The sequence below is a fragment of the Falco punctatus genome, assembly GCF_963210335.1.
Source record: "Falco punctatus genome assembly, chromosome: 8".
Lineage (NCBI taxonomy): Eukaryota > Metazoa > Chordata > Aves > Falconiformes > Falconidae > Falco > Falco punctatus.
This window is the reverse complement of record NC_137588.1, coordinates 62,836,225-62,852,275: the sequence shown is the minus strand read 5'-3', so window position 1 is coordinate 62,852,275 and position 16,051 is coordinate 62,836,225. Positions and strand designations below refer to the sequence as shown.

Sequence of the window (16,051 nt, the reverse complement as noted above, 5' to 3'; positions counted from 1 at the left end):
GGCCAAAATTATAATTATAAATTAAATACACAGACATGGCAGGCTAATCTTAAATATAAAACCACAGAGCCGTAGTACACTGTGCATGAGAAAACCGGGAGCTCACCTATCCCAACCTTTTTGTTTTCAGGAGAAGCTCTGCCACCAGATCGACCCGTGGAAGGGCTGGTGCCAGGCAGAGTGTTGGCTCCTCATCGCTCTCCCTGCGATGCCGAGGATGAAGGCTCCTGGAGAAGCATGTGGTAAGCTGCACAGCTAACCCAGACAGGCAGAGTGCCACCTTGGAGTCAGGCAGCAGGGCCGAGGGCTGCCCTGCATTACACCCCACAGGGTCCCAAGAGCTGCTGTAGGATGGCGGGGGGCTTGGGCTGTTTCGCAGTGGGAATACGGCAGAGAAGGGCCTCCCGGGTTGCTGGATTGCAGTCCTGCCTGCCCTGGGCTGCGGCACCTTCCCGAGAGGAGCCCATCCCTGCCAGTGACAGGACCGGTCCCACGTTTGTCTCCAGCCCTTCCCCGCATCCAGGTATAGCTTGGCCAGTCTGGATCTGCAAGCCCCCAGCTGCAAATACACCATTATAAACTTGTGCGTATAAACAAGACATGCACACACATAGAAATTACACCCAGCTGCTTTTTTTGGGGTGGAGGGGAGCCCTCTGCAGCACTTCAGCTGCATTTTGTTGTATATAAATAAATACACCTACATTTACAAAGCCATTGACTGCCGGCTTACACCCAGTGCAAATGGGAGAGAGTATCCTGTCGTCAATAATCCTAACACCCAAAGCATAAGACAGACACTGTCAGCATGAGCTTTTGCCAACTTTTATTGTAAAACTGGAAGAAAAAGAGCATTTACAGTATCTATAGAGAGCACTTTGTGTGATTCTTTTTTGCCCCTCCTCTTCTATACCGGGTTACTACAAATACACAGTGTGAGCAGTATTATATAGCACATCAAACGAAATACAAATGTATTTCAAATGTTGCACACTAATACTGTGTTGGTACAAATCTCTACTAAAGTTGATGTATTAAAAATATTTTCATATATTTTATAAATAAGGGGGGAAACTTGCATGTACAAGAATTACAAGAGGAGGCTGTTTAGGGAAAACTTACTTTTATTTTTCCATTGCACTTTTTCCAGCGTAGGTGTTCAGTGCTGAAAATTACTATTGGTCTGTCTTGAGACAAACAAAATCTGACTTTTAGCAAGTGTTACAGGGTAGGGATGTGCTGTTGAGATGCTGTAGCTGTGTACGTACAGGACAGTGGACCACTGACACCAGTGGGTGAATTAGCCCATCTATGTACAGCCCATCCCTTCTATCAAGAAAAACCACCCCAAGGCCACCTGGATCAGCAGGTCTTGGGGAGTTGTTTTGACTTATCTGCTGAATGAAGTTTTGTTTTGGCGAAAGTCGGGAGCACACAGAGATTTCAGAGAGTGATGAAGTCAGTGGTGGTGGGAACAAGCAGCTGGACATGCTCTTCAGAGGCAAGGTGAGGAAGAAAAAAGGTGAAACCCACTCAGTTTGGACAGCAGCCCGCAGTCAGTCAGCAGCAGGCCACCATGCATTTATCTTAATGCTTTGCCCGTATTATTTAGCTTGAGCTGTGCTACTCCTCCTCTCCGGCTGCTCTACAAGCTGCGGCTTGTCCCGAGCCCCCTCACCGCCGAGCGGAGGGCAGGAGGGAGCTTCCCCGCGCCGCATCCCGCAGCTGGGGATTCCCCTCCAGGTTCCTGGTGCTGGTTCTAGACTTCTGCTTCATGATGGACTTAAAGGAAGCATTGAAGAGCAGGGTGAACAAGGCATCCACACAGACAGCTCCTAGGCTTGTGTGTCTAAAATATAAACCTGTAGCAAAAGAGGCAAATATTTGTCTTTTAAAATGCAAACGAGTGCTAAAATGTTGCTCTGCTCTTTGTGATTTAGGTGTTGACAGAATGTTTGGATTTTGCTTTCTTCACCCGTAGCTTTGAAAGTTAATCACAAATTTTCATTAGTTTTCAGTGTCCTCAGTGAAGTTTGGGAAAAGAAATTAAAAAAGCTCTTACCTGCAGTCCCCTCACCCTTTACTGGGAGAGAATAATAATTTGTTTGGTTATTATTTTCGGCCAGATGTTTGCCAGATGTTTGTCCCTGAAGAAGGGGCAGGATGGCTGGGATGTCCTCTGCTTGGGAAAGCTCCACACCTTCAGAAGTGAGGACTTTGTGTAGTTAGCATGCTCCAAAGATGCTCTTGACCTTCCCACGCACACTCAGAGCTACTGGTCTGTTTTAAGCTGTGCTAACGGGCGGTATCCAGCGACCCGACCCCATGACGTCCCTGTGCTCAGGGCATCGCCGCCTCCTCGCCGGGGAGCACAGTGGTGCCAGCCTCGGTGCTCCAGCACGTGGGGCTGGACAAACCTGCTGGATGGGGACAGGGAAGGACCAGCCACGGACCACAGCGCTGGACCCTGCATGATTAACACAGTAAGTGCTGCTTTCCTTTCTAGACCTAAAACTTCCCCAAACTTTTATAGTTACATCAATCCTCTTCCCCCCTCCCCGCCCCCCCCCCCCCCCCCCCTGCTCCCCTTTCCCCTATTTGATATTCTGCTATACACTAAGTGCCCGATGGAGATGTTTTTTAGCTTAATGCAAGATGCTTGAGCTAACTTGGCAGTGGGGTCTGGCACAATTTCCAGCTTTGCTGGCCACAGCACAGGACACAGGTCCGTATTTCTTTGTTGGGGGTAGCAATGCAGGGCAGTGCTGTGTTTTTGGCTCCAGAATTTTTCCTTCTCTATTAGTTTTAGAGGGGAGAAAGGGCAATGCAGCAATGTTGTCTACAAATGTGGCTGCATCCCCTTCCCCGTTACAAAATAAAGGCTGTTGAAGATAAGAAAATTAAAAAAAAACCAACCAAACAACAAAAATTACATAAAGGGTTTTCAGGCTTGAGAAAATGCCTTGCCTTGAGAGGATAAAAGCTGCTTAAGAAGCTGATGTATCTACTGGATTGAAATAATTTTACAGAGAGAAAATACTGAGTAATTTTGGCTATGGGATACAGATGGCATCCTGAGTGCCAGCAGTTGGATGCCAAAGAGCTTCAAAGCTGAAGTTGTGTTTAATACAGAACAGAATTTGTGCTGAGCAAGCTTGGGAGCCGGAAAAGTGCCGAGGGAGCGGGGCTTGGTGGCGCCTGCTGGCTGTGTCAGTACGTGGTACCTTCCTGGAGGAGTTCAGCTGTGCTCGACGCAGCAGGGAATTTTATTTGCATGAGGACTAGACGTGCTGATGGGCTGGAGGAGGAGAATACCCTGAAGCTTAGCTATCAGGTGAGATACAGACCATTTTGGATCAGCCACTTGAAAGAAAGGGACGCTGGAGAGGGTAACTAGTAAGCCAGTAGTTAGCCGCTATTTGTGGTCCACCAGTATTCCTGACACTGTACTTTAAAGTCATTGTCTTGGCTTGCATATAAGAATAAGACTAGAGCCCAATGCAACACTGCAAATACAGACCAATACAATATAGCTGCTGGTATTGAAGTGTCTGCACACCAGTGTGGGCAGGGCTGATGTTCAGCTCAGGGAAATTCTGCATCTTTTAAGGCTCAGGAACCGCTTCCAGCAGGTGCAGCAGGTACTGGCCTGCAGGGTTCTGCTGTGCTGGAATGGATGAGGGTTGAAAGCAGGAAATAATGCAGTTAAAAAAAAGATCCCCAAATTACTAACCTTCTTTTTTTTAGCTTGGTTGGATGTGCTTAATGAAAAGGGAGGTGGGACTCCAAGATACCAGCCTGGTCTCCCTGCCTGACCATGCTCAGCTTGGGCTTTGCAAGCCCTCGAAGCAAACCTTCTGCAGAAACACTGCACTTTGCTCTGCAGAAATATCCCTCCACTTTCTGCAAGTCAATTAACATAGAGTTTAATAGCCTTAAATTGTAAATTTAAATTGCCTTAAAGAGTAAAATGGCCTTAAATGAACATTTAAAACTCTTCCTCTGCAATACTTTTTTTGCGGCAAAAAAGAAACCTCCTCTTCAGGTAGTGCTCCCCTCTCTGCTCTGCTGTGGCTGGGGGCGGTTGAGGTGCCAGCTGTCATTGCCCCCCCCGGCTGTGAATTACAGGTAACTGGGCAGCACAGGACTCTTGGGCTGGGCACCGATGGCACAGGACTGATGTGGCCATCAAGCCATGCATGGCATCATGTGCCTGCAGCTGTGGGGAGAAACCTTTGCTAACCCGGGAATTGGAGTTTTACACCTGGAAATGCCAGTGGTCTGACCTTTGCAGATTAGGATGGGCTTCTTGTTTGATTCAGTGCTTGTCTTGTTTACAAGCTGCAGCTGGCTCTCTGCTGCGCCTACTGCCTTCATCTGATGGCTTTGGACAAGTGTCAAAGAAACCATAGACTGCCAAGGGTTAGATGCTGAAGTGCTTAATTAAACAAGCCTTCAGGCTGTGGCAATTTGCGCTGCAGAAGCACCAAAGCTGGGCTCTTTTCTTTTTTTTTTTAAAGTTAGTATCAAGAACTCATTAAAAAAAATAATGACTTTCTTTTTTTGACTTGCAACTGCAAGCATTTGGAAAATTAGACCCACAATCCCCCATTTCCCAAAATTAAGATGCAAAAGCCTTATTCACCTTTGAGTTTTGTGCCACCAGTGTGCGTTTTCACCCCTTTCTCAGGAATTTTCTTCTTTCTTACAATGAGGGACAACTAAAATTACAAGAAGAAGAAAAGAAAAACCAAACCAAAGGAAAGCAGAGCTTCTTTACTAGCTGGTTGTGTCTGTGAGGAGTGTAAGTGACCTGAGCATCCTGCATCAAGGCACTGCGGGCCATTGACAGCAGCGCGTGAAGGCACAGGTATGTCTTCCCCCCGAGCTGCACAGGGCTGAGCTTTCGTGCCATACCCAGCACTGAACCGAGCTGTGGGCATCAGTTCAGCCGGTGCATCATGTCGATCGGGCCAAGAACATAGCACTGGTCATGCCCAAACCATCCCGCTCTGCCTGTATGGGCAGCTAGAGGGGTTCAGCATCCAAGGTGCTTTGGCAAATGCATTAGGCTGGGCTGCAACAGCCGGCTGGCATTGCATGTGATATAAAACCAACTTAAAAGCTGCAGCAACGTGTGTGCAGCCCCCGTCATCACACGTCTCCAGCCCGGGCTGCAGCTTGGTCCCACCGCTCCGGCACCAGCCCTGAGTCAGCGGCTTTGGGGCATTTGGGGGGCATCCTGATTTTTAGCAGATGTGAGCAGAGGCGAGATTCCCGCCTGGTTCTTTTTGCCATTTTCAGGATTAAACCCCCCTCCATGCTATTTAATTCTTTGTTTTTAGAGAGCAATGTTAGAAAAGAGCTAACCTTCTTCATGGAGGGAGGTTGAAGAAAGGGTGACATTTCAGGTGTCTTGTTCCTCTAGCCCACGTTCCTGGGCTCACCGTGCTTGGCTGAGAATTTGTCCCACCCTCAGCACCAAATAGCGACAAACCATTTCTTATATAAAAGCAGCATGCAGGTTTTCCTGGTCTCCAGGTAGAGAAATGTCCCTGTGCTTTATTTCTGCCTGCTTTGAAAAGTACCGAGGGGGGAGGCGGAAAAAATAAAAGAAAAACTCTTTCTGGTGAGGCGAGTGGGTAAAGCAGGCGGCGGTCAGGGGGAGGACACGGTGGCAGGAGCTGTGCCCATGTCACGGCTGAGGTGTCTCGAGGGATGCAGGACAGGGTGAGATGCAGGAAGGAGCTCGGAGCGTTTGGGGCGCAGCAGCTGGCGGTGCCTGTTGTGACAGCTCACGTGGAGACGTGTGCGAGGTGGCAGAGGGGGTAACTGTAACACAGATCTCTGTTCGCCATGGCCCGGCTGTGCTGTAGGGGTTTGGGTTGTTTCGGTTAGCCCAAGAGAACGCGTGCAGAGGGTGTCAGGCAATGCACGCAGGTCCGAGGGAGCAGAGCAGCAGCTGCAGCCCGGTACGGGGGCGGGTGCTGGCTGCTGGCCCTGCGCGATGCGCTCGCTCCGTTACAACACGCAGGATCTACCCCCAGGTGTTCTAAGAGAGATGTCCGAGTGCGAGGCAGCAGTCACGGGATGCACAGCAGACAGGGAAACCCCTGGGGTCGGCCCGTCCCAGGGACTCAACGCAGAGCAACAACTCCACCTGTAACCCCAGGGGTGTTCACACAGACGAAGCCCCGAATGGGGCAGGACAAAGGGGGTCTTAGGGAAAAAAATACACGTGCAGCATGGCATGCCCGTACGTTTGATGAATGCCCGGGTTATCGCACTCAGGGCAATGCTTACGTCTCCCCCAGCCCCCATTCCTGCATCCTGACCTCATTTCACTGACCTGCTGTAGGGTCACCCGGGGAACTGGCAGTCACCCCCTCCCAGGACGGAGAACTCAGCCTTCTGATCTGTTTTACGCAGCACCTAGCACGCTACTGGGCACTTGAGTAATTAAGACCTAATCTTGGTGTAAACGAAGTAAATAAGTACCTGTCACCAGGTCACCAGGACTCGTGCCTCTGGGGCAAGGCAGTGCTGGGGGAGGCCAGAGCTTTCTCGTGCCCCCCGGCAGCCCTGCTCCCCTCCCACCCCTCCAGCGGGCATCCCCTCTGCCCCCTGAATCTGTTGGGGCTTCTGTTGATCTTTCTGTAGTGGTTAAAAAAAAAAAATATTAAAAAAAATCAAAGTATTAAATGATGATAATATGTTAATTATTGTCACCGATTCCAAACTAAGGCACTTTTCTCTCCAATTTAAAAGCAGATGGTTTCTAAATACTGAACTGCACAGTGCTCAGTAAAATCACACTCACTGACAGAGGGACACTGCTGAGAGAAATCCCAAGCTGAAGCAGTCTGGGCATTACTGCTGGTGCCCCTCAGCAACGTATGGAAAAGGCACCGAGCTCAGCGCCAGGGTCCTACTGTCAACCAGGGACTATTTTTTTGCACGATGCTAGTGCCAGAACACCCAACTGATCTATGAGTGTTATAGGATAACTAAATGGTCATTAATTCACTTTAAATTCATTTCAATTAATCACTGTGATTAATTAGTTAATTTATTAGCTAGGAATTAATTGTGACTTGGTGAAGAACACGATGGGAGGGAGAAAGAAACTACAAACAAGGAAATGCAGTCTCTTTTTGACAGAGCTGAAAGGCAAAAATGAGCTGAAACATTTTTTCAGTATATATAAAATTTCTGTGTCATAAAAAAAATAAAATCAGAGTAACAAATGTGCAGCACTTTAATGTCAGATTTGACTGTCATTGGAACTGTTCACAAGTCGTGTGGACAATCTAAGTTGTACTTCATTTTCTAACTATGATATATAACCATTAGAATAATTTAGAAAACACATCACCAGGACTTGGGCTGAAGAGGGAAGAAAGGGAACATCTTTGGAAGGTCCAAGTGGGATTTTTCAAGTGAACGCTATTCCAATATTTTGCGACAAACAGGAAGAAGTGAGGTCTGTTACACATCTTTCACAGCCTATATATAAACCAGCCTCGAGAATATTTACCTGAACAGATATATACAGTTTCTTTTAAATATTCTTAAAAAAGTAATATTTGCTTGATCTATGACACAATGAACGTCTCTACAGGGAAACTTACCATAGGCATAGTAAAATATTCAAGAAGTCATAAAAGATAACACGAGAGCAGTGTTTGGCCTTGGTAAAACACATTTAGGATGACTGCAATGTATGGATACAGCTTTGTTCAAGAAAGGAGTTGTGCATATTTAAAGGTACTTACAAAGCTGGTCTTCTCCTTTCCTTGACATGGGTATGTTTCCTAACCGGATGAGTAGAAAATCATGGACACCATGCATTGCTAAAGGAAGGCTATGCCCATCTGGTTTATGTGCCTGTGTGGCAATGACGGAATAGTCTCTTCTAACCCCTATGGCTCGTAAGTGAAAAGAGATGTAGGTTTCAGCCTGTGGGTGTTGAAGGGCAATTTCAAGGACTCCATGTTTAATGAATTCATAGGATTCAGCTCCCCGCCTTTGTCTGTCTGAACAGATTTTTGTATATTCTTTATAGAACCGAAATGGTTTAAATTACTTCAGGTCTACAGCCATACTAAAATGCTACTCTGTTGGTAAAGTTTAACTTTTACAGCAAAGATTACCAGTGTTAGTCTGCATCCTTCTCGTTTAAAATCACTCTGTGTGCATTGTGAAATGGGTGACTTTAAGCATCAGTGGAGGAAAAATAATTACCGCACCACTACGTATCACTGGATGCGTCCAGCAGCTGCTTTCACACAAACTCTGGGCAACAAGATTTGCAAAACGAGCTGGGTCTTTTGAAAGGCTGACGGGTGGCTCCGATGCAAGGGACGGTTACCTTCGGAGAGAACTTTCACCCACCTCAAGACCACGTTTTCAAAGCAGCATGTGGGACAGGACCGCTCGGATGTTCCCGCTGATGGTCGCAGTGGTGCTCACCTGGTTTGCACTGCTTCGCAAGCCACAGCTGCTCTTGCCCTGATTACTTCAAGGTGATGGATATAGAGTTACAAAAATGCAACTAGAAAAGTTTTTATATCTTCCAAATGTGCAAATGGATCTATATTTTTATGGGAACTCAACTGAAATTTCTCAATGCCAGCTGTTGCATTCTAAGGTAATTCAGCTGGTTTTACATGAATCTCTTTGCTCCTAACTAAAAGATAATTGACTATAAACAAGTGTACCATAAACGGGAAGAAACAAATCACAAAGAAAAACTCTTTCCCAGGATGTCTGGAAAGAAACAGGCAAATTAAGGCTATGACTAGAGAACGAGTGAGTTTTATATTAAAAATACCCTCTGTATTGTAGCTATTATTTTATGAAGAACCAAGTGACTTCAGCGCTACTAGATGCTTAATGAGAGAAACCAACAACCTCTAGAAGTGTTGCTGCCTCCTATGGGCATAACTGTAACTAATTCTCTGCCCCTGAAAAGCAGATTTTGCATATTGTGCCCAAGCTGGCTGCACTCACAAGCTGCTGAAAGACTAATGCCCCCTTCTCAACAACATTTTTTACAAGCCCTAACCCCCTCTCAGTGTTTCCTGGCTTTTACCCACACTAATGGCCTGGATATTTCATGCCAAATTTCTCAAACACAATCACAAATACACTTTAGAAGAGAGGGGACTCATAACATTGCCTTCAGTAGTACCAAGAGCAAAATCAAGTGCAGAAGCATGCGAGCTGACAGTTACTGCGTCTGTTACGCCTCCTTCTGAAATCACATCTCTGAATCCTCCCAAAGCCATCCTGCAGAGAAAATGGATCAGTTCTCATTAAATCGCTCTCCTAGGTTTCTGTGGGTTGAAAACTGCCCTCTGATGCTTAGTTCCCCTCGTCACCCAAAGGTGAATTTCAGCTGCAGTCATTGCTCCTGTCGTCTCTCTCTGTTGGGGTGGGGTGGTCAGCACAGCTAACGGGCAAGGTATACAGGAAAGACAACGGATGGATTGAACATAATGTAAAAGCTCCTCGGTATGGAAACTCAAAATCTGTTTTGTTCTACAGAATCACTAGGTTTTGTGGCTTATACGATACCTCAGTGGAGATAATATTTGCCTCCCAGCATTCTTCTCATAACCACAAATCATACCCCCAAATAAAAAATATCCCTTCCAAACCACTTCCTATTAGCAGAGCATACCTTATATTATAAAACTTGCAAGTAGACCAGTGTTGTACCATGAAGCCTATACAGGGGATTTTTTTTTCTTTTTTTTTTTTTTTTTTCCTTTTTTCCCAGTGTAAAAATATACAATGCTACTGCTCCTTTGTTGCAGTGTGAAGGTCCGACCGGTACTTGACTGCTGAAGGCTCTACTGCTATTGCCCTTTCATACCTCTCCAACCCAGACCACTGTGTTACCCCTCCTTATACCTGAAACCTCACAGCGTAATGTATTTTGCCTCCCATTTATAACAAACAATGAATCTTTAGCTGGCGTAATGAGATACTGTCCAAATAATCCACTGTCTTTCACAATTCTGTTGTAGTTGCTCCAGGGCCAGTCTTTGGATGTGATAGGGTCCTTTAAATTCTTCAGTACATTCATTTTGCCCGTTGACAGCTCTACAAAAAGCACATCTGTTTGCAAATGTGAAGTAGCATATATATAGTACTGATTGCCTTCAGTGAAAGAGGGTTGAAATGTCAGATCAGATACGTGTATGTTTGTTTGTAAGTCATAAATCAACTGGATTTCCCCTCGGACGGTTACAGCCTGGACTTTGATCCTGCCGCTGTCTTCATCCGCACTGACCAAGTAGCGTCCGTCCGGCGAGACGTGAGGTGTGCCCGACACGTCGCTGTTGGGGCCGATGACAGCATCGGTAACGCTGTCAATGATGAGCTGCGGCGACGCAGCCGCCGACCTGTTCCTCCTGCACTGCACAAAGAAGTAACCGCCCAGGTGGGTGTACGCCATGGCCTGCGGCAGGCAGCCAGGGGTTTTGAAGTTGATAGTCTTGATGTGGGTCACAGTTTCCAGGTCAATTTTGTGAACTGCCGATTTCGACTTGTTAAAGATGAAGCCAAACCTGAAATAGAAAACATGACACTGAAGTCATCTCTGGAGAGATGGGATATACTTGAGAAAAGACCAGAGTCAGCAGAACTGGGAAACTCTACCCTGTTGGTTTTGGAAGCGTGTGCAATAATGCTGGCTCTTTTCTGTAAAATATCTCTCTCGCTTTACTGCTTCTAAAATGTGCTAAAAAGAGGTATATATTTCAGTTAAAATTAGCAACCTGACCCTGGAAGCTTGAATAAGTGCTTGGGTATTTGAATAATACCTTCGGGAGCTGAAATCTTTTATTGGGAAGGTCGATTTACAATAGGAATGATCGCGAGGCTTGGGTGTTCTGCAGGCTACTGTTGACCAGTTTTGCACTTAATCTCTTTCAGGTCTAGAGAGATGTAATTCAACATTGAAAAAGCAAGACTTCTTCAATCCCCAAACAGAAAACCGTTCAAAATCAAGCATATTGTGGCCAGGTTGGGGCCAGAGAGCAACTTTGATCTCTATGTATCACCACCGAGTGAAGACCACGACCGACTCCATCTCTGCAATTACAGGACCAGAGGGCAGCCGTGATGTGCATTAGCTGCCCGTGGTGCCTGGGGACCACTGCAGGAGCTGGCAGGGCTGAGGTGTAGAGCAGACTGTGTCAAACACCATCCCGCCTGCCCAGGGAAGGTGTAAAACATTTCCCGAGGAATGTAACCAGCCAGCGTGCACCGAAGAAAAGGGGTCTTTGTTTCCTGTCTCAAGAGAGGGCAGACAACAGTGAGCAGAGAATAAATGTTCTCTAAAAGATATATGCTGCAGCACATCTGACCTTTGCTGAAGACAAGAAAAGGTCAAGAATAGCCAGGAAAGGTTTCTGCTTAATTTGAGAGGGAGCCCATAGAAACAGCCTGTTTGCGTTCCCCTGGATTCACAGGTCGCTGACACTGACTTACAAAAACTAATTTGACATCAAGTATCCTTTCATCCGTTCAATGCAGACAGAGGGAAATGAAGTGAGTGCTCAGCTTTGTATCTCTCCCCCAAAAGATGTAAAATTGCTTTGTGAAATGTGGAGGACAACATGGTTGCGTGCAGATAATATGTATTTTGCTTAAAACACTGGGTTTATTTCTTTATTCTTAATCCATCTGTCAATGAGACACTCAGCAATGATTTTACTTCTGAAGAACGAGCCAATGTAGTATATGATCCCATGAAAATCACTGGGCTAAGCCTTTCATTTTCCCATTATACTCGCATCCATTAGAGACTTCAGAAAATATCTGCAGTGGAGATACGCAGTGCACTGTGTGTGGGGAAATTGGATATGACACTTGTATTTCTCCTGGATGAATGCATTTTAAGCACACTTTAAAAAATGCTTTCCCTTACAGCATTTTTTTCCCAAGACTTCCTTAATACTTGGCCAAATGCCTGAAGAAGTTAAAAAATGGTTCTTATCATAAACTTTAATTTTAAAAAGTGGGTCAGAATGTGTTTTATGTGCACACAGCTGCAGAAGAAGCGCAGCGCTTGCATGAAATCTGTGATCTGAAATCTCAAAGAAAACCTTGCACTTGGAGAGTTTTTAATAGACAACAATCCACCCTGGGAACTAATAAAAATGGATACATTCCTAGATATCCATCTGAAATAACAGGCAGCTGAAATACATATGCAGGAACATTTGCATACAAATATTTTTTGGCTCGTGGAAGAGATTATGCTTAAATATTCACCTTCCTGGGAAATGCTGGTATTGCCATTTATTGTTTCTGAGTGGAGAATTTAGAACATGATCTCAGCAAGTCTCACTAGACTGTGAGCAATTATTTTTCTGGGCTGAGGGTGAGAGAGACCGGACAAGGATCTGGCCCTGAACAAATGAAATAGGAAATCAGGCATAGCATTCTCTGCTTTGTACAAGGAAAAACTATAGACAATTATCTACGTTTAATATTTCTTATGAAAGATCACCTGTATACAGCCGATTAATCACACTGAAGCAAAAAGACAGCAGAACAAAACAAAACAAAGTGCAATTGTTCCACCTTCCTTTCTTTGAACCCAGACCCTACCTTCTCATCTCGGGCTTTAACATTCAGCAGAGCCACCTACCTCCTGGCGCTAGTATCAGTCATAACGATACCATGAAAGCAAACTGCAAAAATGAGGTAGGGAAAAATTAAGAATGACAGCCATGAAGTATGCCTCCTTATTTTGTGTTTCAGGAAGGAAAGTTATTTATTTTGGACCAGATTCAACACGTAACCATTTAAGTGCGACCCCCCCTCTCCTCGGTGTTTACTGCAGGGAACCTCAGATTAATGTAAGGAGTTACACTATGATTTTTTGAGTGTTTAACTTCATTAAACTATACTGGGGACAGAAGACGGTTAAATAGTTGTTATGTTGTAACGCGGTAAGAATAGTATAAATTGCTGTGCAGTTATCATCAATTTTGATAATGTTAATGGGATGCTTCCTGTGCCTGCTGGGAAGCAGCCAGTATCACTCCAAGTTATTAGTATGTTAGTTATACAGTCTCATTAACCACTACATCACATTAACATTCAAAACTGATGGTTCATAGAGGTGGGTTTTTTAATATGCAGCACATACCATTTTTCCACTCAAACCATACACCTCACACAGAGATCCAATATTTGAACAAGTTGGCAACACGTGGAAGAACCACGCTTTATGCTTCAGGCAGATTAAACTTTTACCACTTCAGGCAATAAATCTTTGACATAGGTTTCTCCTCAGATCCATAAAGCGGTTTTGAGGCAGAGAAAGGCAACTTTCTGGCCATCTAATTCCCAGCACAAGCAAGGCAGGGCAGTGTGACACACGCTGCTGCAAGCAGGCAGCTGACCAAGCGCAGCCCTGCGTGCCCATGCATGGTCTAAGGGTAGTCCAGGTTTGTTCCTTGCTTTGTTCATTGATTAGCTCTGCAATGATTGGTAATTTGTTCAATTATTTCTCCATTTCAAACATGAAAAAGGGGACAAGAGTAGCTAGCTTGATCATGAATTCTTTCATTCAGAACTGTAAAATGCTGTAAGATTATTAGAAAGACGCCCACTAGAAGACAGCAGCACAGTTCACTGTTGCTGTTCATTAAGATCACTTCTTACCTGACGTGATTAATAATAAGATTTGTAGGTGGTATAAAAAGATCATCCACTCCTTCAAACGGCGTGCGGATAACGTGCTGATCCTCCCCTGCACTGGCCTCTGGTACTACCTACAATAAATACACATAAGGTTGAGTAGAGGAGAAGCAGCGAATACAGCAGAAAGGTAAATACAGATTACACAGGCATACACGGCACCGAGTGGCTTTGCCCAGGGATGTAGCAGACTCGAACTGATTAATGACTTCAAAATACTGTTTGGTGTAGCTGTCTTGAGAAAGGCGTGCTAATAAATAGTATTTGAGGCCTGACATTTGTAAGGTAAGTACACAACTTGACTTTCACAAGATGTTTATATTTCTAGAAAGAGCAGCCATGCAGGAGCTGAAGCAGTACGACAACACCGAGACCGTAATAATTTATTTCTCACTGTCTAAAATAAACATTTATTTCATGGTCATATTTATTAATCTCACTTAAATGCACAGCAATAACTTACCAGCTCAAAGGACCAAACACTAACTTACAGCAGTTAATTACCACTCTGAAGGAGAAGAACTCTTCACCCATCTGCTGCACCAGAGAACGTCCTGGGCGGAGCAGGGAAGGGCCCTTGGGTGCCCCTGCCCCGTGCTGCCTCCCCCGCACAGCACACACCTCCCTGGCCACGGGAACTCAGCTTCTCCACCGCTCCGGACAAGGAGAGGTAGAAGTTTTCAATAATTAAAATGTTAAACACTCAGATTGTTTGCTCGGTTCAAGACGACTTTAGTCCAATCATTAGGAACCTCTGCTGCTTTAATGTACAACAGTAGTTGCTTAGAATTTATAGCTACATAATTCATTAAGAAAATGCTAAAATCCTACAAGGTTTAGCTCAGACAGCTGTTCTGGCTGTGCCATTTAGATTTCTTCCAATTAGATCGCTCAAGAAAGATGCCCACTCTTGCACAGCGCTTTCATGAGGCCTGACGTTTGCTTCCCACGAGCCAGTAATGGCTAAACAACAGCATCCCGTCAGCCGGCTGCACAGGCTGCCTGATAAATCCCTGACTTCCGAAGAACAAGTGGAAATTTAGATCAACCCCTGCAGTAGCACCTTTGTTAAAAAAAGATATTTTATTGCGTGTCTGCAACTAACCACCGCAGGTTTTAAGAATGAACTTTGCCAAATTAGTCACTGCCCACCTTTTGGGAAAGAAGGTTGGAAAAAAGCAAAGCTCTGCTGATGCTAATCTCACTCTCTACATGTGTAGCTGCACTCCATACAGATAACAGAAAGGACTATCCAAGACCTGGAGCCTTATAACAAGTTTCCAGCTGTGCACATGGTGTGTTCTTCTTAATAATCATATGCTTGTGCCATCTCTCCTTTAATTACAGAAACCTCTCACAGCTGGATGGAAGAAATTAAGTCAGAAAGGGTAAAGAGAGCCCATTTTGTCTCCTCACACCCTGCACAGGAAACTGCTCATCCTCAGGTGAGATGAGCTGGGGCATCATCTCAGAAATCTTCATTTATTTGCCCCCATTCTGTTTCTGGCGTCTTTTCCTGAAAAGCACCCACATCGCGAGTCCGCAGGATGCAGCGGTTACCCTGGATGGAGCACCTGGCCGGTGGGGACAGCTCGGGGCAGCACCTCCAGCAAAGCCTTGGGCAACCCCACCACTAACACAGACACCAGATTTGTAGTTTTTTAGGTCAGAAAGCACAGGCACTGTTCTTCTCTGCCTGTTGGGGAATGCTTTAATGTAGACTTAGAAGCAAACGTTTCTGGTGGAAAGCATACTCATGACATCCATGTTTCCAGAAAGGTTGGGCAGCAAGTGCCAGGAAACAACTACTAGAGAAGGGTACGTCTGGATAGATCAGCTCAGCTCTGGTGTCAGCTCGTCAGATGACATGCAGCAGCAGCAAAATGCCCAATTAGATGCCTACACCTCATGTTTCTGTACCATCAACAGAGTGAATCCCCCAGGGCAATCCAGAAACAAAAGTTAATTTAGTTGTCCAAACCTATGCGCGTTACTCTGTTCCAAAATCACTGTGGATCTGATGGTGCTGAGCATGGAGGAGCTCCAGGGACCTCACTGGCACCCCTCCAGTGGAGCCACTGACACCCAGTAACAGAATTCGTCCCTGAGGTTTTACTTTTGCTGTTTATGTTTCTTTTGTGCCCTAGAGAGCTCCTTTTTTGCATTCTACTCTGAGAGGAACAATTCTACCACATTGTGCTCCATCATCATCCAAAAGGAGGCTGAAGGCTTGTGAGACACAAGTGGCACAACGAGTTTTAAGAAAACAAGTAGCAATTCAGCGTGCTGGCAGAAAAGCTGAACTTCTCCTGTGTGGAAGATACAA

The 16,051-nt window shown here is 45.4% G+C and overlaps 1 protein-coding gene across 4 annotated transcripts in view; it reads right to left on the bottom strand.

Annotated features, from left to right (window-relative positions):
• Positions 1 to 7,240: 7,240 nt before the first annotated feature.
• Positions 7,241 to 16,051, bottom strand: part of FSTL4 (follistatin like 4) — a 236,482-nt gene continuing 227,671 nt past the window's right edge. For all 4 annotated transcript variants that reach the window (XM_080400455.1, XM_080400452.1, XM_080400454.1 and 1 more), the window contains 2 exons: positions 13,690 to 13,799; positions 7,241 to 10,577 (listed from right to left, as the gene is read on the bottom strand). In XM_080400455.1, coding sequence (XP_080256581.1) covers positions 9,875 to 10,577; positions 13,690 to 13,799 — 813 coding nt within the window. In that variant the 3' untranslated portion in view covers positions 7,241 to 9,874. The remainder of the gene's footprint in view (positions 10,578 to 13,689; positions 13,800 to 16,051) is intronic.